At 42.8% G+C, this 26,475-nt stretch overlaps 1 protein-coding gene across 4 annotated transcripts in view; it reads left to right on the forward strand.

The window, feature by feature from the left end:
* The window catches only part of LOC139537917 (globoside alpha-1,3-N-acetylgalactosaminyltransferase 1-like), a 36,157-nt gene extending 12,003 nt beyond the window's left edge, over positions 1 to 24,154 (forward strand). For 2 of the 4 annotated variants that reach the window (XM_071339808.1, XM_071339807.1), the window contains exons 2-11: positions 14,662 to 14,710; positions 14,837 to 14,872; positions 15,576 to 15,608; positions 17,141 to 17,176; positions 18,480 to 18,614; positions 19,701 to 19,752; positions 20,689 to 20,844; positions 22,460 to 22,584; positions 22,901 to 23,063; positions 23,156 to 24,154. In XM_071339808.1, coding sequence (XP_071195909.1) covers positions 14,662 to 14,710; positions 14,837 to 14,872; positions 15,576 to 15,608; positions 17,141 to 17,176; positions 18,480 to 18,614; positions 19,701 to 19,752; positions 20,689 to 20,844; positions 22,460 to 22,584; positions 22,901 to 23,063; positions 23,156 to 23,356 — 986 coding nt within the window. In that variant the 3' untranslated portion in view covers positions 23,357 to 24,154. Of the gene's footprint in view, positions 1 to 14,661; positions 14,873 to 15,575; positions 15,609 to 17,140; positions 17,177 to 18,479; positions 18,615 to 19,700; positions 19,753 to 20,688; positions 20,845 to 22,459; positions 22,585 to 22,900; positions 23,064 to 23,155 lie in introns of all 4 variants that reach the window. The other 2 variants (XM_071339809.1, XM_071339810.1) reach the window with 2 other exon arrangements.
* The last annotated feature ends 2,321 nt before the right edge of the window (positions 24,155 to 26,475 follow it).

Raw genomic sequence — 26,475 nt, forward strand, 5'->3', positions numbered from 1 at the left:
AACTATGGTATTGACATGGTCCAATCAAATCAGTCCAATCAAAGATACTGTAGATATAACGTGATGTGACATCATTCTGTCTGTGACCAATGAACTTGAGCCTTCTTGGATGGGCACTTCTAATGTAACTCGATAACATCACCCAAGGGGCTTGAATGTTCGAGCTCTACCCGTAGATTTTGTGGTGACGTAGTGTCCCCATGAGTGACAGAACACTGAGCCGGGGAAAAAAAAACAATGTCAAAATAAAACATTACAAAAAAGTAAGTTTGAATGACACTGAGGGGCAGTGTTTTTACAGCTAATGCTGGTTTGCCTGAGGCTGATGCCGTGCAGGTGTTTGTACACATGCATATACACACACTCTCAAATGCTCATACACGGACACACACACATGTAAAAAGTGCCATACATGCACTCCAACATATTCAGTTGGCCTTGCTGTTATGATTTTTGTTTTCCTCGATGTCTATGTTAGTTATTGAAGAGACTTGGTTTGGGGCAAAGTCTGGCCCCATGACTTGGTTTGGGGCAAAGTCTGGCACCATGTTTACGCATATTTTTTTTTAATCATAAAGTTTAACTTTATGGGTCTTGTGACATGAGTTTGAAATTGTAATTCCGGTTGTTTTAATGTTTTACGGACTCCTGAAACAACCAGCAAACCAGGCTGTCGTCTTGTGTTACAGTGGATGTAAATAATCTAGCTAGCTAAGGCATTTACCTCAAATTTAATGTACATTTTGTATGCTTGCCTTGCTGGTATTTGCCATGACATGCAGCTGAAGTAATGTAGCTAGCTAACCATTTTCTTGATTATTGTGTAGTGGAGGATACAAATACCTGTATGCCTATGGATGTGTAGCTAGCTATGTAGCCGATCTGTGTATGGACCCAAACGTTTGGTATAAATATTAGTTCAGAACCTAGCTATGAACCTCAGCTATCATAGCCGGCTTTATCCACTGCAAAACAGTCTGAATGGCATTAATGAAGCCTACGGATGGAGTAGAATACAGTTTAACTTTATTGTGCTAAGGATTAGAAGGCATACAGTGGGGAGAACAAGTATTTGATACACTGACAATTTTGCAGGTTTTCCTACTTACAAAGCATGTAGAGGTCTGTCATTTTTATCATAGGTACACTTCAACTGTGAGAGAAGGAATCTAAAACAAAAATCCAGAAAATCACATTGTATGATTTTTAAGTAATTAATTTGCATTTTATTGCATGACATAAGTATTTGATACATCAGAAAAGCAGAACTGAATATTTGGTACAGAAACCTTTGTTTGCAATTACAGAGATCATACGTTTCCTGTAGTTCTTGACCAGGTTTGCACACACTGCAGCAGGGATTTTGGCCCACTCCTCCATACAGACCTTCTCCAGATCCTTCAGGTTTACGGGGCTGTCGCTGGGCAATACGGACTTTCGGCTCCCTCCAAAGATTTTCTATAGGGTTCAGGTCTGGAGACTGGCTAGGCCACTCCAGGACCTTGAGATGCTTCTTACGGAGCCACTCCTTAGTTGCCCTGGCTGTGTGTTTCGGGTCGTTGTCATGCTGGAAGACCCAGCCACGACCCATCTTCAATGCTCTTACTGAGGGAAGGAGGTTGTTGGTCAAGATCTCGCGATACATGGCCCCATCCATCCTCCCCTCAATACGGTGCAGTCGTCCTGTCCCCTTTGCAGAAAAGCATCCCCAAAGAATGATGTTTCCACCTCCATGCTTCACGGTTGGGATGGTGTTCTTGGGGTTGTACTCATCCTTCTATTCCTCCAAACACGGCGAGTGGAGTTTAGAGCAAAAAGCTCTATTTTTGTCTCATCAGACCACATGACCTTCTCCCATTCCTCCTCTGGATCATCCAGATGGTCATTGGCAAACTTCAGACGGGCCTGGACATGCGCTGGCTTGAGCAGGGGGACCTTGCGTGCGCTGCAGGATTTTAATCCATGACGGCGTAGTGTGTTACTAATGGTTTTCTTTGAGACTGTGGTCCCAGCTCTCTTCAGGTCATTGACCAGGTCCTGCCGTGTAGTTCTGGGCTGATCCCTCACATTCCTCATGATCATTGATGCCCCACGAGGTGAGATCTTGCATGGAGCCCCAGACCGAGGGTGATTGACCGTCATCTTGAACTTCTTCCATTTTCTAATAATTGTGCCAACAGTTGTTGCCTTCTCACCAAGCTGCTTGGCTATTGTCCTGTAGCCCATCCCAGCCTTGTACAGGTCTACAATTTATCCCTGATGTCCTTACACAGCTCTCTGGTCTTGGCCATTGTGGAGAGGTTGGAGTCTGTTTGATTGAGGTTGTGGACAGGTGTCTTTTATACAGGTAACGAGTTCAAACAGGTGCAGTTAATACAGGTAATGAGTGGAGAACAGGAGGGCTTCTTAAAGAAAAACTAACAGGTCTGTGAGAGCCGGAATTCTTACTGGTTGGTAGGTGATCAAATACTTATGTCATGCAATAAAATGCAAATTAATTACTTAAAAATCATACAATGTGATTTTCTGGATTTTTGTTTTAGATTCCGTCTCTCACAGTTGAAGTGTACCTATGATAAAAATGACAGACCTCTACATGCTTTGTAAGTAGGAAAACCTGCAAAATCGGCAGTGTATCAAATACTTGTTCTCCCCACTGTATATACATGAGATCCACACATTGTAGCCTGTACATTGAATATATTCACTGATCATGTGCTCTACCTTGGCAAGTAAAGGTGCGGTTCAGGTATGAATGTCTGTGACATTCTTTTGCAGTCATATCCAACAACAAGAGTATCAAACTCCAGTCTTTGAATGATGCTGTGTCTGCATGTATGTATACATACAATTATACACTTCAACAGTGTTTACCAATCCTGGTCCTGGGACATCTACGGTTACACATTGTAAATATGCAATAGACTAGAAACATGATTTTAACTAGTTAAAGGCTGATTTGTAATTCATATATACATAAATAGAATTTAAAAAACAGTACACTACATTTCCTATGCATTATGTAAAATACTCATCTGCATTGAGCTGATAAACACAGGATAGGTGTAGTATTTCATCAAATGAGACTTAATTTCAATCAGTGGAGAATGTGAAACGCTTTATTGAAAGAAGTTAATTATCCAGGTGTTATAAATACATAATACATGCATTATAAATATTATAATTGTAATATAAATAAAAGTTACATCTGTACTTCATTGGATATCTGGTGTGCATTATAAAAACAGGAAGAAAGAGGTGGGGAGAGAGGTGTGAGAGTGTAAAAGACAGGAAGTGGTAAGAACAGAGGAGCAGGGAAGACAGCATATGATTAATGAATTACAGTGCTACTTAACTTAATATTCTATCAGTTCATCACAGTTACATAATACTGTCTCTAGTCCCGTGTGGCTCAGTTGGTAGAGCATGGCGCTTGCAATGCCAGGGTTGTGGGTTCATTCCCCACGGGGGGACCAGGATGAATATGTATGAACTTTCCAATTTGTAAGTCGCTCTGGATAAAAGCGTCTGCTAAATGACTTAAATGTAATGTAAATGTAAATGTCTAGTTGTGTCTCCTAACCAGCCTTGGGCTCCCAGTTGGCCCAAATGGTATCTTAAGAGCGGGTGATGTGGCGATGACGGGAATGGGGGTTGGCATCCTCTCTCACATCAAAACAAAGCTGCAGATGAGACAGATGGAGAGATAGAGCATGTTTAAGCCTTGTCATTTTTTATTCTAACACTGTCAGTCATTATCAGGAGGTGAAATGCAAAAAATGACCAAGGATCATTACCTCTGGGACTACTAGTTATCTGTATTTCAATGTAAAGCATCTCTTTAATAATACTTCCTATTGACCTGACCATGTGACCTCTCACCTCTGATCATGCTGTGCCCTCTATGGAGCCAGTTCAGATGCAGGAGGGGTTCACCGACACAGCTGATAACCGACAAGATTTAGGGAGAAGGGGGAGAGAAGGATGAAGTGAAGAAAGAGACCGTTATTGAGAAAATAAGGTAGTTGAAGAGACGCTGTTCAACAGGAATCTGTGTGTGGCCTCACCTGGTGTCCACACTAAGTGGCTGCAGAGTACTTTATGCTGAAAAACATGCACAGACACACGAGGACAAACAATATAGCGTAGTTATATAAATAATGAAGTTTCCTCTTGCCTATTCTGATGAAGGTCAAAGGAGCCACAGTTATACATCTGAGCTTGCTTTTACTGCACAACACAATCCATCAAACATATTGATAAATGAATGTGTGGGTTATAAGGTGTCTAATTGTTTTAAATATGGGTGACTTAAAATAGCCTGTTTTGTTTTTGTACAGACATCACACCCTTAAACAGCACCTTCACCTGAGAAGTAGAAATCAAAGGGAGAGAAACTGGGAATTGAATAACTGCAGTTGACATTAGCTAAGTAAATGGAAGAATACTCTTAGAAAGAGGAGGATGGGAAGCGCTACTAAGGTCCACAATAGTACATTTAGGTAGACAGAAGGGGCTCTTTGGTAAAAGAGGTAAATTGTTCATCAAAAAGGAGGACCAAGGCACTCTTCATATAATGAATTCAAATTCCTTTATTTGTATGGCATGTTCAATAGAAACAAAGTTTTTTTTTTTTTAAATGCGAAGCGTTTTGGTTGCTGCCATGTTTCTATTGAACATGCCATACAAATAAAGGCATTTGAATTCATTATATGAAGAGTACCTGGGAAGAATACTCTTAGTGCAGTGTGGATGGCTCTTAAAGGAGCCTTTGGTTGCGCATAGTGTAGTCTATGGTGTTGCCAGGGAACAGCACCCTCTTAAAAGAGCCTTTGGTTGTGCATAGTGTAGTCTATGGTGTTGCCAGGGAACAGCACCCTCTTAAAAGAGCCTTTGGTTGTGCATAGTGTAGTCTATGGTGTTGCCAGGGAACAGCACCCTCTTAAAAGAGCCTTTGGTTGTTGTAACGACTCCTACCGAAGGTGGCTCCCCTTCCTGTTCGGGTGGCGCTCGGCGGTCGTCGTCACCGGCCTACTAGCTGCTACTGACTTTTCCTCCCCCTCCTTTTTTTTGTTTAGTGGTTACATCTGTTTGTGGTTAGGGTGATTAGTGGGGCTTTATTACCCAGCAGCCCGGCCTGCTGGGTGTGCGGGATTGTTTTGTGTACAGGTTGTACATGCTTGTGTGTCACGGTTCGTGTACGTTGTCTCATGGTATTTCGTGTTCTCCTTTAGGTGGTGGAGCATTCATTGTAGAGTGGCGTCGTGTTCCTCCTTTTTTTGTTTAGTGGTTACACCTGTTTGTGGAACTAAATTAGAACGCTACTCTGAACTCTCTGTCTCCTGCGTCTGACTCCTTCCTCCACTACACCCCGGGCATTACAGTTGTGCATAGTGTAGTCTATGGTGTTGCCAGGGAACAGCACCCTCTTAAAAGAGCCTTTGGTTGTGCATAGTGTAGTCTATGGTGTTGCCAGGGAACAGCACCCTCTTAAAAGAGCCTTTGGTTGTGCATAGTGTAGTCTATGGTGTTGCCAGGGAACAGCACCCTCTTAAAAGAGCCTTTGGTTGTGCATAGTTTAGTCTATGGTGTTGCCAGGGAACAGCACCCTCTTAAAAGAGCCTTTGGTTGTGCATAGTGTAGTCTATGGTGTTGCCAGGGAACAGCACCCTCTTAAAAGAGCCTTTGGTTGTGCATAGTGTAGTCTATGGTGTTGCCAGGGAACAGCACCCTCTTAAAAGAGCCTTTGGTTGTGCATAGTGTAGTCTATGGTGTTGCCAGGGAACAGCACCCTCTTAAAAGAGCCTTTGGTTGTGCATAGTGTAGTCTATGGTGTTGCCAGGGAACAGCACCCTCTTAAAAGAGCCTTTGGTTGTGCATAGTGTAGTCTATGGTGTTGCCAGGGAACAGCACCCTCTTAAAAGAGCCTTTGGTTGTGCATAGTGTAGTCTATGGTGTTGCCAGGGAACAGCACCCTCTTAAAAGAGCCTTTGGTTGTGCATAGTGTAGTCTATGGTGTTGCCAGGGAACAGCACCCTCTTAAAAGAGCCTTTGGTTGTGCATAGTGTAGTCTATGGTGTTGCCAGGGAACAGCACCCTCTTAAAAGAGCCTTTGGTTGTGCATAGTGTAGTCTATGGTGTTGCCAGGGAACAGCACCCTCTTAAAAGAGCCTTTGGTTGTGCATAGTGTAGTCTATGGTGTTGCCAGGGAACAGCACCCTCTTAAAAGAGCCTTTGGTTGTGCATAGTGTAGTCTATGGTGTTGCCAGGGAACAGCACCCTCTTAAAAGAGCCTTTGGTTGTGCATAGTGTAGTCTATGGTGTTGCCAGGGAACAGCACCCTCTTAAAAGAGCCTTTGGTTGTGCATAGTGTAGTCTATGGTGTTGCCAGGGAACAGCACCCTCTTAAAAGAGCCTTTGGTTGTGCATAGTGTAGTCTATGGTGTTGCCAGGGAACAGCACCCTCTTAAAAGAGCCTTTGGTTGTGCATAGTGTAGTCTATGGTGTTGCCAGGGAACAGCACCCTCTTAAAAGAGCCTTTGGTTGTGCATAGTGTAGTCTATGGTGTTGCCAGGGAACAGCACCCTCTTAAAAGAGCCTTTGGTTGTGCATAGTGTAGTCTATGGTGTTGCCAGGGAACAGCACCCTCTTAAAAGAGCCTTTGGTTGTGCATAGTGTAGTCTATGGTGTTGCCAGGGAACAGCACCCTCTTAAAAGAGCCTTTGGTTGTGCATAGTGTAGTCTATGGTGTTGCCAGGGAACAGCACCCTCTTAAAAGAGCCTTTGGTTGTGCATAGTGTAGTCTATGGTGTTGCCAGGGAACAGCACCCTCTTAAAAGAGCCTTTGGTTGTGCATAGTGTAGTCTATGGTGTTGCCAGGGAACAGCACCCTCTTAAAAGAGCCTTTGGTTGTGCATAGTGTAGTCTATGGTGTTGCCAGGGAACAGCACCCTCTTAAAAGAGCCTTTGGTTGTGCATAGTGTAGTCTATGGTGTTGCCAGGGAACAGCACCCTCTTAAAAGAGCCTTTGGTTGTGCATAGTGTAGTCTATGGTGTTGCCAGGGAACAGCACCCTCTTAAAAGAGCCTTTGGTTGTGCATAGTGTAGTCTATGGTGTTGCCAGGGAACAGCACCCTCTTAAAAGAGCCTTTGGTTGTGCATAGTGTAGTCTATGGTGTTGCCAGGGAACAGCACCCTCTTAAAAGAGCCTTTGGTTGTGCATAGTGTAGTCTATGGTGTTGCCAGGGAACAGCACCCTCTTAAAAGAGCCTTTGGTTGTGCATAGTGTAGTCTATGGTGTTGCCAGGGAACAGCACCCTCTTAAAAGAGCCTTTGGTTGTGCATAGTGTAGTCTATGGTGTTGCCAGGGAACAGCACCCTCTTAAAAGAGCCTTTGGTTGTGCATAGTGTAGTCTATGGTGTTGCCAGGGAACAGCACCCTCTTAAAAGAGCCTTTGGTTGTGCATAGTGTAGTCTATGGTGTTGCCAGGGAACAGCACCCTCTTAAAAGAGCCTTTGGTTGTGCATAGTGTAGTCTATGGTGTTGCCAGGGAACAGCACCCTCTTAAAAGAGCCTTTGGTTGTGCATAGTGTAGTCTATGGTGTTGCCAGGGAACAGCACCCTCTTAAAAGAGCCTTTGGTTGTGCATAGTGTAGTCTATGGTGTTGCCAGGGAACAGCACCCTCTTAAAAGAGCCTTTGGTTGTGCATAGTGTAGTCTATGGTGTTGCCAGGGAACAGCACCCTCTTAAAAGAGCCTTTGGTTGTGCATAGTGTAGTCTATGGTGTTGCCAGGGAACAGCACCCTCTTAAAAGAGCCTTTGGTTGTGCATAGTGTAGTCTATGGTGTTGCCAGGGAACAGCACCCTCTTAAAAGAGCCTTTGGTTGTGCATAGTGTAGTCTATGGTGTTGCCAGGGAACAGCACCCTCTTAAAAGAGCCTTTGGTTGTGCATAGTGTAGTCTATGGTGTTGCCAGGGAACAGCACCCTCTTAAAAGAGCCTTTGGTTGTGCATAGTGTAGTCTATGGTGTTGCCAGGGAACAGCACCCTCTTAAAAGAGCCTTTGGTTGTGCATAGTGTAGTCTATGGTGTTGCCAGGGAACAGCACCCTCTTAAAAGAGCCTTTGGTTGTGCATAGTGTAGTCTATGGTGTTGCCAGGGAACAGCACCCTCTTAAAAGAGCCTTTGGTTGTGCATAGTGTAGTCTATGGTGTTGCCAGGGAACAGCACCCTCTTAAAAGAGCCTTTGGTTGTGCATAGTGTAGTCTATGGTGTTGCCAGGGAACAGCACCCTCTTAAAAGAGCCTTTGGTTGTGCATAGTGTAGTCTATGGTGTTGCCAGGGAACAGCACCCTCTTAAAAGAGCCTTTGGTTGTGCATAGTGTAGTCTATGGTGTTGCCAGGGAACAGCACCCTCTTAAAAGAGCCTTTGGTTGTGCATAGTGTAGTCTATGGTGTTGCCAGGGAACAGCACCCTCTTAAAAGAGCCTTTGGTTGTGCATAGTGTAGTCTATGGTGTTGCCAGGGAACAGCACCCTCTTAAAAGAGCCTTTGGTTGTGCATAGTGTAGTCTATGGTGTTGCCAGGGAACAGCACCCTCTTAAAAGAGCCTTTGGTTGTGCATAGTGTAGTCTATGGTGTTGCCAGGGAACAGCACCCTCTTAAAAGAGCCTTTGGTTGTGCATAGTGTAGTCTATGGTGTTGCCAGGGAACAGCACCCTCTTAAAAGAGCCTTTGGTTGTGCATAGTGTAGTCTATGGTGTTGCCAGGGAACAGCACCCTCTTAAAAGAGCCTTTGGTTGTGCATAGTGTAGTCTATGGTGTTGCCAGGGAACAGCACCCTCTTAAAAGAGCCTTTGGTTGTGCATAGTGTAGTCTATGGTGTTGCCAGGGAACAGCACCCTCTTAAAAGAGCCTTTGGTTGTGCATAGTGTAGTCTATGGTGTTGCCAGGGAACAGCACCCTCTTAAAAGAGCCTTTGGTTGTGCATAGTGTAGTCTATGGTGTTGCCAGGGAACAGCACCCTCTTAAAAGAGCCTTTGGTTGTGCATAGTGTAGTCTATGGTGTTGCCAGGGAACAGCACCCTCTTAAAAGAGCCTTTGGTTGTGCATAGTGTAGTCTATGGTGTTGCCAGGGAACAGCACCCTCTTAAAAGAGCCTTTGGTTGTGCATAGTGTAGTCTATGGTGTTGCCAGGGAACAGCACCCTCTTAAAAGAGCCTTTGGTTGTGCATAGTGTAGTCTATGGTGTTGCCAGGGAACAGCACCCTCTTAAAAGAGCCTTTGGTTGTGCATAGTGTAGTCTATGGTGTTGCCAGGGAACAGCACCCTCTTAAAAGAGCCTTTGGTTGTGCATAGTGTAGTCTATGGTGTTGCCAGGGAACAGCACCCTCTTAAAAGAGCCTTTGGTTGTGCATAGTGTAGTCTATGGTGTTGCCAGGGAACAGCACCCTCTTAAAAGAGCCTTTGGTTGTGCATAGTGTAGTCTATGGTGTTGCCAGGGAACAGCACCCTCTTAAAAGAGCCTTTGGTTGTGCATAGTGTAGTCTATGGTGTTGCCAGGGAACAGCACCCTCTTAAAAGAGCCTTTGGTTGTGCATAGTGTAGTCTATGGTGTTGCCAGGGAACAGCACCCTCTTAAAAGAGCCTTTGGTTGTGCATAGTGTAGTCTATGGTGTTGCCAGGGAACAGCACCCTCTTAAAAGAGCCTTTGGTTGTGCATAGTGTAGTCTATGGTGTTGCCAGGGAACAGCACCCTCTTAAAAGAGCCTTTGGTTGTGCATAGTGTAGTCTATGGTGTTGCCAGGGAACAGCACCCTCTTAAAAGAGCCTTTGGTTGTGCATAGTGTAGTCTATGGTGTTGCCAGGGAACAGCACCCTCTTAAAAGAGCCTTTGGTTGTGCATAGTGTAGTCTATGGTGTTGCCAGGGAACAGCACCCTCTTAAAAGAGCCTTTGGTTGTGCATAGTGTAGTCTATGGTGTTGCCAGGGAACAGCACCCTCTTAAAAGAGCCTTTGGTTGTGCATAGTGTAGTCTATGGTGTTGCCAGGGAACAGCACCCTCTTAAAAGAGCCTTTGGTTGTGCATAGTGTAGTCTATGGTGTTGCCAGGGAACAGCACCCTCTTAAAAGAGCCTTTGGTTGTGCATAGTGTAGTCTATGGTGTTGCCAGGGAACAGCACCCTCTTAAAAGAGCCTTTGGTTGTGCATAGTGTAGTCTATGGTGTTGCCAGGGAACAGCACCCTCTTAAAAGAGCCTTTGGTTGTGCATAGTGTAGTCTATGGTGTTGCCAGGGAACAGCACCCTCTTAAAAGAGCCTTTGGTTGTGCATAGTGTAGTCTATGGTGTTGCCAGGGAACAGCACCCTCTTAAAAGAGCCTTTGGTTGTGCATAGTGTAGTCTATGGTGTTGCCAGGGAACAGCACCCTCTTAAAAGAGCCTTTGGTTGTGCATAGTGTAGTCTATGGTGTTGCCAGGGAACAGCACCCTCTTAAAAGAGCCTTTGGTTGTGCATAGTGTAGTCTATGGTGTTGCCAGGGAACAGCACCCTCTTAAAAGAGCCTTTGGTTGTGCATAGTGTAGTCTATGGTGTTGCCAGGGAACAGCACCCTCTTAAAAGAGCCTTTGGTTGTGCATAGTGTAGTCTATGGTGTTGCCAGGGAACAGCACCCTCTTAAAAGAGCCTTTGGTTGTGCATAGTGTAGTCTATGGTGTTGCCAGGGAACAGCACCCTCTTAAAAGAGCCTTTGGTTGTGCATAGTGTAGTCTATGGTGTTGCCAGGGAACAGCACCCTCTTAAAAGAGCCTTTGGTTGTGCATAGTGTAGTCTATGGTGTTGCCAGGGAACAGCACCCTCTTAAAAGAGCCTTTGGTTGTGCATAGTGTAGTCTATGGTGTTGCCAGGGAACAGCACCCTCTTAAAAGAGCCTTTGGTTGTGCATAGTGTAGTCTATGGTGTTGCCAGGGAACAGCACCCTCTTAAAAGAGCCTTTGGTTGTGCATAGTGTAGTCTATGGTGTTGCCAGGGAACAGCACCCTCTTAAAAGAGCCTTTGGTTGTGCATAGTGTAGTCTATGGTGTTGCCAGGGAACAGCACCCTCTTAAAAGAGCCTTTGGTTGTGCATAGTGTAGTCTATGGTGTTGCCAGGGAACAGCACCCTCTTAAAAGAGCCTTTGGTTGTGCATAGTGTAGTCTATGGTGTTGCCAGGGAACAGCACCCTCTTAAAAGAGCCTTTGGTTGTGCATAGTGTAGTCTATGGTGTTGCCAGGGAACAGCACCCTCTTAAAAGAGCCTTTGGTTGTGCATAGTGTAGTCTATGGTGTTGCCAGGGAACAGCACCCTCTTAAAAGAGCCTTTGGTTGTGCATAGTGTAGTCTATGGTGTTGCCAGGGAACAGCACCCTCTTAAAAGAGCCTTTGGTTGTGCATAGTGTAGTCTATGGTGTTGCCAGGGAACAGCACCCTCTTAAAAGAGCCTTTGGTTGTGCATAGTGTAGTCTATGGTGTTGCCAGGGAACAGCACCCTCTTAAAAGAGCCTTTGGTTGTGCATAGTGTAGTCTATGGTGTTGCCAGGGAACAGCACCCTCTTAAAAGAGCCTTTGGTTGTGCATAGTGTAGTCTATGGTGTTGCCAGGGAACAGCACCCTCTTAAAAGAGCCTTTGGTTGTGCATAGTGTAGTCTATGGTGTTGCCAGGGAACAGCACCCTCTTAAAAGAGCCTTTGGTTGTGCATAGTGTAGTCTATGGTGTTGCCAGGGAACAGCACCCTGTTAAAAGAGCCTTTGGTTGTGCATAGTGTAGTCTATGGTGTTGCCAGGGAACAGCACCCTCTTAAAAGAGCCTTTGGTTGTGCATAGTGTAGTCTATGGTGTTGCCAGGGAACAGCACCCTCTTAAAAGAGCCTTTGGTTGTGCATAGTGTAGTCTATGGTGTTGCCAGGGAACAGCACCCTCTTAAAAGAGCCTTTGGTTGTGCATAGTGTAGTCTATGGTGTTGCCAGGGAACAGCACCCTCTTAAAAGAGCCTTTGGTTGTGCATAGTGTAGTCTATGGTGTTGCCAGGGAACAGCACCCTCTTAAAAGAGCCTTTGGTTGTGCATAGTGTAGTCTATGGTGTTGCCAGGGAACAGCACCCTGTTAAAAGAGCCTTTGGTTGTGCATAGTGTAGTCTATGGTGTTGCCAGGGAACAGCACCCTCTGAAAAGAGCCTTTGGTTGTGCATAGTGTAGTCTATGGTGTTGCCAGGGAACAGCACCCTCTGAAAAGAGCCTTTGGTTGTGCATAGTGTAGTCTATGGTGTTGCCAGGGAACAGCACCCTCTTAAAAGAGCCTTTGGTTGTGCATAGTGTAGTCTATGGTGTTGCCAGGGAACAGCACCCTCTTAAAAGAGCCTTTGGTTGTGCATAGTGTAGTCTATGGTGTTGCCAGGAAACAGCACCCTCTTAAAAGAGCCTTTGGTTGTGCATAGTGTAGTCTATGGTGTTGCCAGGGAACAGCACCCTCTTAAAAGAGCCTTTGGTTGTGCATAGTGTAGTCTATGGTGTTGCCAGGGAACAGCACCCTCTTAAAAGAGCCTTTGGTTGTGCATAGTGTAGTCTATGGTGTTGCCAGGGAACAGCACCCTCTTAAAAGAGCCTTTGGTTGTGCATAGTGTAGTCTATGGTGTTGCCAGGGAACAGCACCCTCTTAAAAGAGCCTTTGGTTGTGCATAGTGTAGTCTATGGTGTTGCCAGGGAACAGCACCCTCTTAAAAGAGCCTTTGGTTGTGCATAGTGTAGTCTATGGTGTTGCCAGGGAACAGCACCCTCTTCGAAGAAGTATGAGGTGAAGATCTCCCACACACGGATTGCCTCTCTTGCTGCGTTGTTGGACCCCCATCCTTGAAACATCTTGACACCGTATTGACGCAATAGTAGCCTTGGTGTGCAGGCCTTCAATGGTGGCAGGGTGGGCACATCCATTGTAAGGCAGGATTATCTCTGTGTTGATGGTAGATGGTGATGATACACCGGCACAGGTGGTGTGGTACCAACTGGAGCACTCCCTCTGTGAAAGTACATGTCAATTAGGCCATTGATTCCATGATATGATGTCACATTTTAAAGGATTGCTCAGCAATCCACGATTTTGGTTTTGTTTAACTAACCACTGCCATTCAATTCTAGGTGAAATCATTGACCGACAATCCATGCAAGAGATGATTTGGCCATAAATGTGGCAAAGAGGGGAGATTGACAGTTTGGTGAAGAAATGGCAATTAGCATTTGTTGGCAGTGGCTAGTTAAACCTGAATATTAATCACTACCTGCTATAAATGTAAAGAAACAGATTAAACGAATGAAATTACTAATCCACCCCTTTTAAGGTTATAGACATAGAATTACTACAAAAGTCAACACCTCTCAGACCACAGCAAATTGCCTAGACTCCGACCATTGTTCATAGAGCAACGGACATGTTTGGGCCCCGTTCAAACATCGAAAGATTAAAGTTCTTATGGAATTGTCACGTCAACTGTGTGACATGGAGTTGGCATGCAAACTGACAGGCACTCAGATTTGCTTTTGCCTGTGTAAAATAATTATCACCCAGCCCCCCTCCCCTAATCTGTTGCATAGAAACGGCAATAGAGTTTCCTGTCAAGTTCTGAAAGAAAAGAATAAGCATGTCAGCTATATCACATGATGTCTTAAGATGATATACTATATACAGTTCTGGCCAAATATATGGTCACCCTTACAATATTCTTGAATAATTCCCCCCCCCCAAATGTTTTAAGTGTGTTTTGAGAAGTTCTGTCGGTCTTTGTGTCTCTTTCAACAGTGGGGTCTTTCTATATTTACCAACAACCAAATGAATCATTCAAAGAAAATGACAACTTCCCTACGATCAAACATGAGGGAGGTTATGTTAGGTTATAAGGCTACTTAGGATTTCTAATGTAGTCGGTCAGCTACTTTGACCTCCATGTAGGCTGAAACTACAGCAAAACGTTGCCAACCTCAAACATGGCAAGTTAAACAATAGTGCCATCAAAACACTATCAATAGTCTATATAAAGATTTCTAATGTAGTCGAGAGAGAGAGCATGTTTAAGCCTTGTCTTGTTTTATTCTAACACTGTCAGTCATCGTCAGGAGGTGAAATGCAAAACAGACCTTGGATCATTAACTCTGGGACTAATACATCGCTATCTGTATTTCAAATCATCTCTTTAATAATACTTCCTGTTGACCCGATCAAGTGACCTCTCACCTCTGATCATGCTGTGCCCTCCTAAGTAGCCAGTTCAGATACGGGAGGGGTTCACAGACACAGCTGATATAACCTAGAGGATTTATTGCACCTAGAGGTGCATATTGTTACAAAGCCGATTTAACTAGCCTGTTTAATATTGATACTAGGGGTGGGAACGTTTGATACCAGGGTTAAACGTTCACACCACTATTATCAATATTAGCAGGCTAGTTAAATCGGTTTTGTAACAATATGCAAAAGGTGAAAGTCTCATATTTTTATTGTTGTTAGATTTATTACGTGTCTGCACATCGGATGCATTCAAATACACAGATATGATGATATTTTCATACACTAATCTATAGTACTTGTTATTTTACAGAAATAACTTTTTCATATGACTTTTCCTTTTTTTTTTTCAGGACGTGATCATTTTCTACTTTCTTTAGTAATGGCGGGGGGAATCTGCTGGTAAGGACGTCTGAGAAGCTGCAGCCAAAATGTGGGATCTTTTTTTGAGTTTTATATTATTGTCTTTAAAAAAAAAAAATTGTTGTTATTGATTTTATATAATTGTATATTCTCCTCTCAACTAAGGTTTGTCTTCTCGTACTGTGCATCCGTGTTTCTCAAGTAAGAAAACATTGTCTCATGCTGGTTGAAAGCTGTACTGTACGGTGTGGCTAAGGCTGGGTTAAAGGGGAAACTGGCTTGATGCTGTGTTTTTATGTCTTATTTGTGTAGTGAACAGGATAAACTGGTGTTTTTTTCTGGCCTCTTCCCAGAATTCTGTGTTTGGTTTTCACAACGCCATTGTTTGGCAGGTGGTGAATTATTGGATGACGTGAAAGGTGATCCTGTGGTTTGACGAATGACTATGAATAGGCCCAATTGTCACCCGATTCCTTATGTACTACACTCCTTTACAAAATAGGGACAAGATGGTATTTGGGACACTACTTAGTGGTGCACCTGTGTGGCTGAGTTGCTCTGGAATGCGGTAACACCCAAAGAGGCCCATCCTCAGTAGAACACACACAGATGAGCATTCTAACAACCCCTTTATTCTATTGCATAAAACAACAGTTTTATTCAATAATAGCATTATAACAATATTGTAATTTCCACTATAATGCGTGACTAAATTGCTTTGGATAAACGTGTCTGCTAAATGTCTTTTATATATCACATAAGACCAGTAGATAATACCGAGATGGCTTAACTACGAACTGGATACTCCACTCAGGTGTTTCTGCTTGGACAGGTGCTTTGACAGGTATCAAATGTAAGATAATTATCTCTGTTACATCTCACTCTTTTCCTTCTCATCTGTCAGCCAGGTGCATCACCGGGTTGTGCTGAATCACAGGTGAGCGAGTACGTGTGGGTATCCGTACTATACTGGTGTGGCAGCCCCCCGCACCTCTCCAAAACCTCCATGTAAACTATATATACAAAAAAATGTGGAAAACCCTTAAAAATGAGTGGATTCAGCTATTGCACACAGCCATGCAATCTCCATAGTCGAACATTGGCAGTAGAATGGCCTTACTGAAGAGCCCAGTGACCTTCAACGTGACACCGTCATATGATGCCACCTTTCCAACAAGTCAGTTCGTCAACTTAATACCCTGCTAGAATTTCCCCGGTCAACTGTAAGTGCTGTTATTGTGAAGTGGAAACGTCTAGGAGCAACAACGGTTCAGCTGCAAAGTGGTAGGCCACATAATCTCACAGAACGGGACCGCCGAGTGCTGAACCGCGTAACACGTAAAAAAATCGTCTGTCCTCGATTGCAACACTCACTACCGAGTTTCAAACTGTCTCTAGAAGCAACATCAGCACAAGAAGTGTTTGTCAGGACCTTCATGAAATAGGTCTCCATGGCTGAGCAGCTGCACACAAGCCTAAGATCACCATGTGCAATGCCAAGCGTCGGCTGGAGTGGTGTAAAGCTCGCTGTCATTGGACTCTGGAGCAGTGGAAACGCGTTCTCTGGAGTGATGAATCGCGCTTCACCATCTGGCAGGCAGACGAAACTGGGTTTGGCGGATGCCAGGAAAACGCCATCTGCCCGAATGTAGTGCCAACTGTAAAGTTTGGTGGAGGAGGAATAATGGTATGGAGTTGTTTTTCATGGTTCCGGCTAGGCCCCTTAGTTCCAGTGAAGGGAAATCTACAGCATACAATGACATTCTAGATGATTCTGTGCTTCCAACTTTGTGGCAACAGTTTGGGGAAGTCCCTTTTCTATTTCAGTATGACAATGCCTCCGTGCACAAAGTGAGGTCCATACAGAAATGGTTTGTCTAGATTGGTGTGGAAGAACTTGACTGGCCTGCACATTGCCCTGACTTCAACCCCATTGAACACCTTTGGGATGAATTGGAATGCCGACTGCAAGCCAGGCTTAATCGCCCAACAACAGTGTCCGACCTCAATAATGCTCTTGTGGCTGAACGGAAGCAAGTCCCCGCAGCAATGTTCCAACATCGAGTGGAGGCTGTTATAGCAGCAAAGGGGGAACCAACTCCATATTAATGGCCATGATTTTGGAATGAGATGTTCGACGAGCTTATGTATGTGCGTTCTTTCGAGGGGTTGGGTTAAAAGTGGAAGTCAAAATTTTGGTGGACCTTGTGTGCAATTGACCAATAAAGTGATCTTATCTTTTACTATTGATATCTATTTTTTAAAATAATGACTCAACCAAGTGTAGCCTGGTCCCAGATCAGTTTGTGCCACCATGCCACCACCTTTTGATTCCAAACAGGAAGGAGTGACATGATGTCACAAACAAACTGGGTAACCCAAGCAAGTCTTAGCCTTGAACAAAATACATCATTATCTCAGTATCAGTCTGTTTCTGCTGAAAGTTAACCTGCTCCCACTGTTTTTCAGATTACAACGCAAGCAAGCCAAACTGATGGAACCAGTGTAAGTGGCAGCAAAATGCAGATAACAGAATTTCAATAGAGGTTTATTCTATTATTCTACTCTGTATTCTATTATACCATTATGGTAAACACGTTCTATGAGGTACATACCTATATCTCAGTGTTTACCACTAATGGCTGTTTATCTTGATTACCTTGATGATTATCTAGCGGATTCTTGATGATTATGTTCTGAAAATAAAAATGTGCGTTATTATTTATTATAATTATTATTATTCGGGAGGACTGAAGTCCCGACTCCGTGGCTGGTAAAAAAAAGTTGTTCTTCCTTTCTCCTCCTCCTTCTTCCCTTCTCCTTTCTCGCACTTCCTTTCTCGTACCACCTTCTCCCTTTATCCTTCTCCTTTCTCGTACCACCTTCTCCCTTTATCCTTCTCCTTTCTCGTACCACCTTCTCCCTTTATCCTTCTCCTTTCTCGTACCACCTTCTCCCTTTATCCTTCTCCTTTCTCGTACCACCTTCTCCCTTTATCCTTCTCCTTTCTCGTACCACCTTCTCCCTTTATCCTTCTCCTTTCTCGTACCACCTTCTCCCTTTATCCTTCTCCTTTCTCGTACCACCTTCTCCCTTTATCCTTCTCCTTTCTCGCACCACCTTCTCCCTTTATCCTTCTCCTTTCTCGCACCACCTTCTCCCTTTATCCTTCTCCTTTCTCGCACCACCTTCTCCCTTTATCCTTCTCCTTTCTCGCACCACCTTCTCCCTTTATCCTTCTCCTTTCTCGCACCACCTTCTCCCTTTATCCTTCTCCTTTCTCGTACCACCTTCTCCCTTTATCCTTCTCCTTTCTCGCACCACCTTCTCCCTTTATCCTTCTCCTTTCTCGTACCACCTTCTCCCTTTATCCTTCTCCTTTCTCGTACCACCTTCTCCCTTTATCCTTCTCCTTTCTCGTACCACCTTCTCCCTTTATCCTTCTCCTTTCTCGCACCACCTTCTCCTTTCCTTTCTCGTACCACCTTCTCCCTTTATCCTTCTCCTTTCTCGTACCACCTTCTCCCTTTATCCTTCTCCTTTCTCGTACCACCTTCTCCCTTTATCCTTCTCCTTTCTCGTACCACCTTCTCCCTTTATCCTTCTCCTTTCTCGTACCACCTTCTCCCTTTATCCTTCTCCTTTCTCGCACCACCTTCTCCCTTTATCCTTCTCCTTTCTCGCACCACCTTCTCCCTTTATCCTTCTCCTTTCTCGCACTTCCATCTCTTTATTTGTTCTTCTTTCTTCCTTCTTCTTCCCTTTCTACTTCTCCTTCTTCCTTTGTCCTTCTTCCTTCCTTCTTCAGGAGGACTGACGTGCTGACTGTAACCCCGTGGCTGGCTCCTATAGTCTGGGAGGGGACCTTTGACCCCGAGGTCATAGACGAGGCCTTTATGTCCCAAAACCTCACCATCGCTACCACTGTGTTCGCCGTAGGGAAGTAAGTCACAGACTCCATGTGTAGTAACCTGTTGCAAAGGCAGTGGTTTACACCACGTCCTGTGGTTTACACCACTTCCTGTGGTTTACACCACTTCCTGTGTGCATGTGCTGCCTTTTATGCACATTTTGCGGCCCCAAAAGAAATGTCTGCGTTATTCAAAACCTTATCACGGGGGGACTATTTTTGTGTCTCAACTGGTGTTAAGGATGTCTTGCTGCTTGGTTAATGAGTATCGGTCCCCCACTGATTTGGCTCATAGCGAGGCTCGAACTCAGAACCTCTGCCTCACAAACACACGAGACCACCCTACGGCAGGTAGCCTAGTGGTTAGCGCGCTGGGCCAGTAACTGAAAGGTTGCTGGATCGAATCCCCGAGCTGACAAGGTAAAATTATGTCATTCTGAGCAAGGCGATTAACCCACTGTTTACCCGGCGCCGAAGAAGTGGATGTCGATTAAGGCAGCCCTCCCTCCTCCACACCTCTCTGATTCAGAGGGGTTGGGTTAAATGCGGAAGACACATTTCAGTTGAATACATTCAGTTGTACAACTGACTAGGTATCTCCCCTTCCTTTTACTGAAGCGTCTGAGTCCGTCGCGCCACTGAAAGCTAGCTATTCGGCAGCGCAAGTGGGGGACCCGTCGGGCTGAGCAGTGAGTTTCACAGATAACCATATGCTACACTGGGCACCTTGTTTCTGTATAGTCCACTACTTTACTCTACCTCATAGGGGCCCTGGTTAAAAGTAGTTGTCTATAGTAGGTAATAAGGTGCCATTTAGGATTCACACTATAGCCTTATATCAATCCTTTTGCGTCATATTTCCGGATTTAATGCAATCTCATGTTTAATTCAGATTTGTCTTGTCAAACTGTCTTATACGTAAACATTTTCACTTGCTTGTGCTATACCTGAACATTTCACATTCTTCTTTTCTCCAGATCCCTGTAATTAATACATATCTGAATCTGTCACAGATGATGCATCTCATTTTTTTCCCCCTATCCATCGTTGGAAGATGTAATGCCTGTTTTAGTTCTGTCGTTTCACATACTTGTTTTTCGTCTCTCTTCGTCCTTGCAGATACACTCGTTTTCTCCGGGACTTCTTAGAGTCAGCTGAGAAGCACTTCATGGTGAGAATCCGGAACTGTCTATCAAATGGATCGACCGTTATAGTCTAAAGAAGGTCCAGGGATTACTCATTAAAGGAACATTCTGGGGCCCGTATTTATGAAAGGATTACTCATTAAAGGAACATTCTGGGGCCCGTATTTATGAAGGGATTACTCATTAAAGGAACATTCTGGGCCCGTATTTATGAAGGGATTACTCATTAAAGGAATATTCTGGGCTTGTATTTATAAAGGGATTACTCATTTAAAGGAACATTCTGGGCCCGTATTTATGAAGGGATTACTCATTTAGAGGAACATTCTGGGGCCCGTATTTATGAAAGGATTACTCATTTAAAGGAACATTCTGGGCCCGTATTTATGAAGGGATTACTCATTAAAGGAACATTCTGGGCCCGTATTTATGAAGGGATTACTCATTAAAGGAATATTCTGGGCTTGTATTTATGAAGGGATTACTCATTTAGAGGAACATTCTGGGCCCGTATTTATGAAGGGATTACTCATTAAAGGAATATTCTGGGCTTGTATTTATGAAGGGATTACTCATTAAAGGAACATTCTGGGCCCGTATTTATGAAGGGATTACTCATTAAAGGAATATTCTGGGCTTGTATTTATGAAGGGATTACTCATTAAAGGAACATTCTGGGCCCGTATTTATGAAGGGATTACTCATTAAAGGAACATTCTGGGCCCGTATTTATGAAGGGATTACTCATTAAAGGAACATTCTGGGCCCGTATTTATAAAGACTACTCTAGGACTAGGTCCACCCTGCCCATGTGATCTTATTCATTGGTCCAAATACTTAATTCAATTTGGTTTAAATCAGTTCATATGATTCCTTTTAATTCAAACCGATAGAAAGTCCATTCAATTTGTTTTAAATCCTTTTAAATTCAAATCGATAAAGTCCATCCCATTTGATTCCAGGTGGGGCTGGACGTGCATTACTACGTGTTCACCGACCTGCCCGGCGACGTGCCCGACAACGTGACTCTGGGTGTCGGCAGACTGCTCAGCATTGTGAGGGTGCCGAAGTTCGACCGCTGGCAGGAGATATCCCTCCGCCGCATGGAGCTCATCCAGGTTATTATAAATAATATATTACATCGTTATCACATTTGAATTAAAGTTTATTTTCAGGATACAGCATACTGTACATAGTAGAATGAAATGCTTACTAACAAGCTCTTCTATCAGTACAGTAGCTATAGAAATACTATACATGATCTACACATGCTCCAAACTGTCGACAAACTATCAGTTGTAACGGTTAGGCAACGGTTAGGGATAGGGTTAGGGTTAGGGATATGTTTAGTTTAGTTTAGGGTTAGGGATAGGGTTAGGGTTAGGGTTAGGGATATGTTTAGTTTAGTTTAGGGTTAGGGATAGGGTTAGGGTTAGGGATATGTTTAGTTTAGTTTAGGGTTAGGGATAGGGTTAGGGTTAGGGATATGTTTAGTTTAGGTTAGGGTTAGGGATATGTTTAGTTTAGTTTAGGGTTAGGGATAGGGTTAGGGTTAGGGATATGTTTAGTTTAGTTTAGGGTTAGGGATAGGTTAGGATGGTATGCCTATTGGGTTAGGGTTAGGTTTAGGGTTAGGGATATGTTAGGTTTAGTTAAGGGATAGGGTTAGGGATAGGGTTAGGGATAGGGTTAGGGTTAGGGATAGGGATAGGGATAGGGTTAGGGATAGGGATAGAGATAGGGTTAGGGATAGGGATAGGGATAGGGATAAGGATAGGGTTAGGGATAGGGTTAGGGATAGGGTTAGGGTTATGGATAGGGTTAGGGTTAGGGTTAGGGTTAGGATGGTATGCCTATTGGGTTAGGTTTAGGGATAGGGTTAGGGATATGTTAGGTTTAGTTAAGGGATAGGGTTAGTTTAGGGTTAGGGTTAGGGATAGGGATAGGGTTAGGGATATGTTAGGTTTAGTTAAGGGATAGGTTTAGTTTAGGGTTAGGGTTAGGGATAGGTTAGGATGGTATGCCTATTGGGGTGGTGATAGGGTTAGGTTTAGTTTAGGGATAGGGTTAGGTTTAAGGTTAATTTAGGATGATATGCATATTGGGTTAGTGATAAGGTTAGGTTTAGATTAGGGATAGATTTAGGGATAGGGTTAGGTTTAGGTTAATTTAGGATGATATGCATATTGGGTTAGTGATAAGGTTAGGTTTAGATTAGGGATAGATTTAGGGATAGGGTTAGGTTTAGGTTAGGTTTAGTTTATGGATAGGGTTAGGTTTAAGGTTAAGTTAGGATGATATGCCTAGTGATAGGGTTAGGTTTAGGGTTAGGCTTAGAGATAGGTTTGGGTAGGTTTAGTTTAGGTTTAGGGTTAGGTTTAAGGTTAAGTTAGGATGATATACATATTGGGTTAGTGATAGGGTTAGGTTTAGATTAGGTTTAGGGTTAGGTTTAAGGTTAAGTTAGGATGATATGCATATTGGGTTAGTGATAGGGTTAGGTTTAGATTAGGTTTAGGGTTAGGTTTAAGGTTAAGTTAGGATGATATACATATTGGGTTAGTGCATACTAGATAGTTGAAATGTTGTTGACAGTAGACTTTATGGACTTTGTGTATTTTTATCATGTTAGCCCTGCCCTACAAACAACATTTCCATCTGAGGACAAAGTTTTATTTGATTGATTGATTTAATATCTACTGAACATCCCACCAATCATGTATTTGGGAGCAGACTGCCATTAAGGATCACATCCACCGGGGGGCGAACTACATATTCTGCCTGGACGTAGACATGAGGTTCCACGGCCGTGTGGGGCCCGAAGCTCTGGGGAGACTGGTGGCCGCCATCCACCCCTGGTAATACTTACTTACTTAAAGGGCCAGCGTCCACCCCTGGTAATACTTACTTACTTAAAGGGCCAGCATCCACCCCTGGTAATACTTACTTACTTAAAGGGCCAGCGTCCACCCCTGGTAATACTTACTCATTTAAAACTCTGATGGAGGAAAATGTTGTTGACAACTCTTTTATTGTATACGCCTACATGCTGACTACTTCCTGTTGACCTCTTGTCAGGTCTACTTCGCAAAGATGGTTTCTAACCTCAAGGGTCTTTTTTTTGTTGTTAAAAAAGGTGAAGTAACAATACAAAACTGTCTTGTGTTTTTGAAGGTTCTACATGGACCCCCGGAGCCAGTACCCCTACGAACGGAGGACCATCTCCACAGCCTACATACCCTTGGACCAGGGAGACTTCTACTACCAGGCCAACATATTCGGAGGAGCGTTAGAGGATATTCACCGGCTGACCAAGACGTGCAGGGAGCACCTGGAGGTAGGTAGTTACGCACGCAGGCATACGGTTAGTCACTCACGTACAGTACTCACCCCACCCCATCCCTTCCTCTACCCCCTTCCTCCCTCTAGGTGGATAAGTCAGTGGGTGTGGAGGCTGTGTGGCAGGAAGAGAGTCACCTGAATTGGTACCTGTTGAGGAACAAGCCCACCAAGCTCCTGTCACCGGAGTATGTTTGGGACGACGCTAAAGGACAGGATGCCAAGGAGATAAAACTGGTCCGCTTCTCCTCTGTCATTAAGAACAAGGCAGAGGTCAGGGAGAACCTCTGAGAGGAGAGAAAGAATATTTGTCTTTGACACAAGCTGCAGGGAAGAGCGGAGAAACATGGAGAGGATGAAAGGAGGAGTGGATGGAAGGAGGAGAGGATGGAAGGAGGAGAGGATGGAAGGAGAAGAAAGAGAGAAGGAGGAGAAGAAAGAGAGAAGGAGGAGAGGAAAGAGGGAAGGAGGAGAGGAGAGAGAACACTTATCTTTAATACAGACCGTTACTTTACCTGGTTTTATTTTATATTTTTGCACACTGCACTTTTGGTTCAGTGAAATATGGGTTTGTTCTTGTTTAGTGTCTTTGTGACATAGGCTATGCTCGAAACGACACCCTAGCACTCCTGGTTAAGAAGTGCACTATTTAGGGTGCCAACTCAGACTTAGCTGTCTTTACTTTATGTACAGTGGGGTCCATCAGTTTTGCCATGTTTGATAAAGATGAGAAAAAATACTGTATAAAATAAATAATACTATATTGTAAGCCTGTGCTCAAAAAAATTGGGTAATTATATTATAATTATACAATTGCTCAGAGAAAGAGATTTTGTTAAACAATTAATAATTTAAAAAAAGAAAATAGATATGGGTTAAAATGATCAGAACCCCTGTTTCCAGTACTCCAGCACCCTACCCTTGTGAGGATAACGACGCTGAGCCTTTGATAAAGGTCACGCGGTAACAGTCACACTCCCCACTTTAAAAACGGCCATATCTTTCTTACAATCAGGGGCCAAGTGTATGTTTTTGTAGGTATCTGTTCGTGCTTGAATGCAATACAAACAAGTTATTGTTTAAATGTTCCTTTCATGCAACAAAATCTCTAATTTGTGCTTGTAGCAGAGTCACAGCCAGTCAAGATCTTACATAACATGAGGTTCTTTAGTGATAATCCATTAATGTAACATATTATCTGATAAATTACTTAGGTGACTATATCAACACTATATCATCACTATATCAACACTATATCATCACTATATCAACACTATATCATCACTATATCAACACTACATCACTATATCAACACTACATCATCACTATATCAACACTATATCATCACTATATCAACACTACATCACTATATCGACACTACATCACTATATCAACACTATATCATCACTATATCAACACTACATCACTATATCAACACTACATCACTATATCAACACTACATCATCACTATATCATCACTATATCAACACTACATCACTATATCAACACTACATCACTATATCAACACTATATCATCACTTTATCAACACTATATCAACACTATATCATCACTATATCAACACTATATCATCACTATATCAACACTACATCACTATATCAACACTATATCATCACTATATCAACACTTTATCATCACTATATCAACACTACATAACTATATCAACACTACATCACTATATCAAGACTACATCACTATATCAACACTACATCACTACATCAACACTACATCATCACTATATCAACACTATATCATCACTATATCAACACTACATCACTATATCGACACTACATCATCACTATATCAACACTACATCACTATATCATCACTATATCATCACTATATCAACACTACATCACTATATCAACACTACATCACTATATCAACACTATATCATCACTTTATCAACACTATATCAACACTATATCATCACTATATCAACACTATATCATCACTATATCAACACTACATCACTATATCAACACTATATCATCACTATATCAACACTTTATCATCACTATATCAACACTACATAACTATATCAACACTACATCACTATATCAAGACTACATCACTATATCAACACTACATCACTACATCAACACTACATCATCACTATATCAACACTATATCATCACTATATCAACACTACATCACTATATCGACACTACATCATCACTATATCAACACTACATCACTATATCAACACTATATCAACACTACATCATCACTATATCAACACTACATCAACACTACATCACTATATCAACACTATATCAACACTATATCATCACTATATCAACACTACATCACTATATCAACACTACATCAACACTACATCACTATATCAACACTATATCATCACTATATTAACACTACATCACTATATCGACACTACATCATCACTATATCAACACTACATCACTATATCAACACTACATCAACACTATATCAACACTACATCACTATATCAACACTACATCAACACTATATCAACACTAAATCACTACATCAACACTACATCAACACTACATCACTATATCAACACTACATCACTACATCAACACTATATCAACACTACATCACTATATCAACACTACATCAATACTACATCACTATATCAACACTACATCACTATATCAACACTACATCACTACATCAACACTATATCAACACTACATCACTATATCAACACTACATCAACACTACATCACTATATCAACACTACATCAACACTATATCAACACTACTTCACTATATCAACACTACATCAACATTATATCAACACTACATCACTATATCAACACTATATCATCACTATATCACTATATCAACACTACATCACTATATCAACACTACATCACTATATCAACACTACATCATCACTATATCAACACTACATCAACACTACATCACTATATCAACACTACATCACTACTTCAACACTATATCAACACTACATCACTATATCAACACTACATCACTATATCAACACTACATCACTATATCAACACTACATCACTACATCAACACTATATCAACACTACATCACTATATCAACACTACATCAACACTATATCAACACTACATCACTATATCAACACTACATCACTATATCAACACTATATCAACACTATATCACTATATCAACACTACATCACTATATCAACACTACATCACTATATCAACACTATATCACTATATCACTATATCAACACTACATCACTATATCAACACTACATCAACACTATATCAACACTACATCACTATATCAACACTACATCACTATATCAACACTACATCACTATATCACTATATCAACACTACATTACTATATCAATTCTACATCACTATATCACTATATCAACACTATATCACTATATCAACAATA

Source organism: Salvelinus alpinus, chromosome 13 (genome assembly GCF_045679555.1).
Source record: "Salvelinus alpinus chromosome 13, SLU_Salpinus.1, whole genome shotgun sequence".
NCBI lineage: Eukaryota > Metazoa > Chordata > Actinopteri > Salmoniformes > Salmonidae > Salvelinus > Salvelinus alpinus.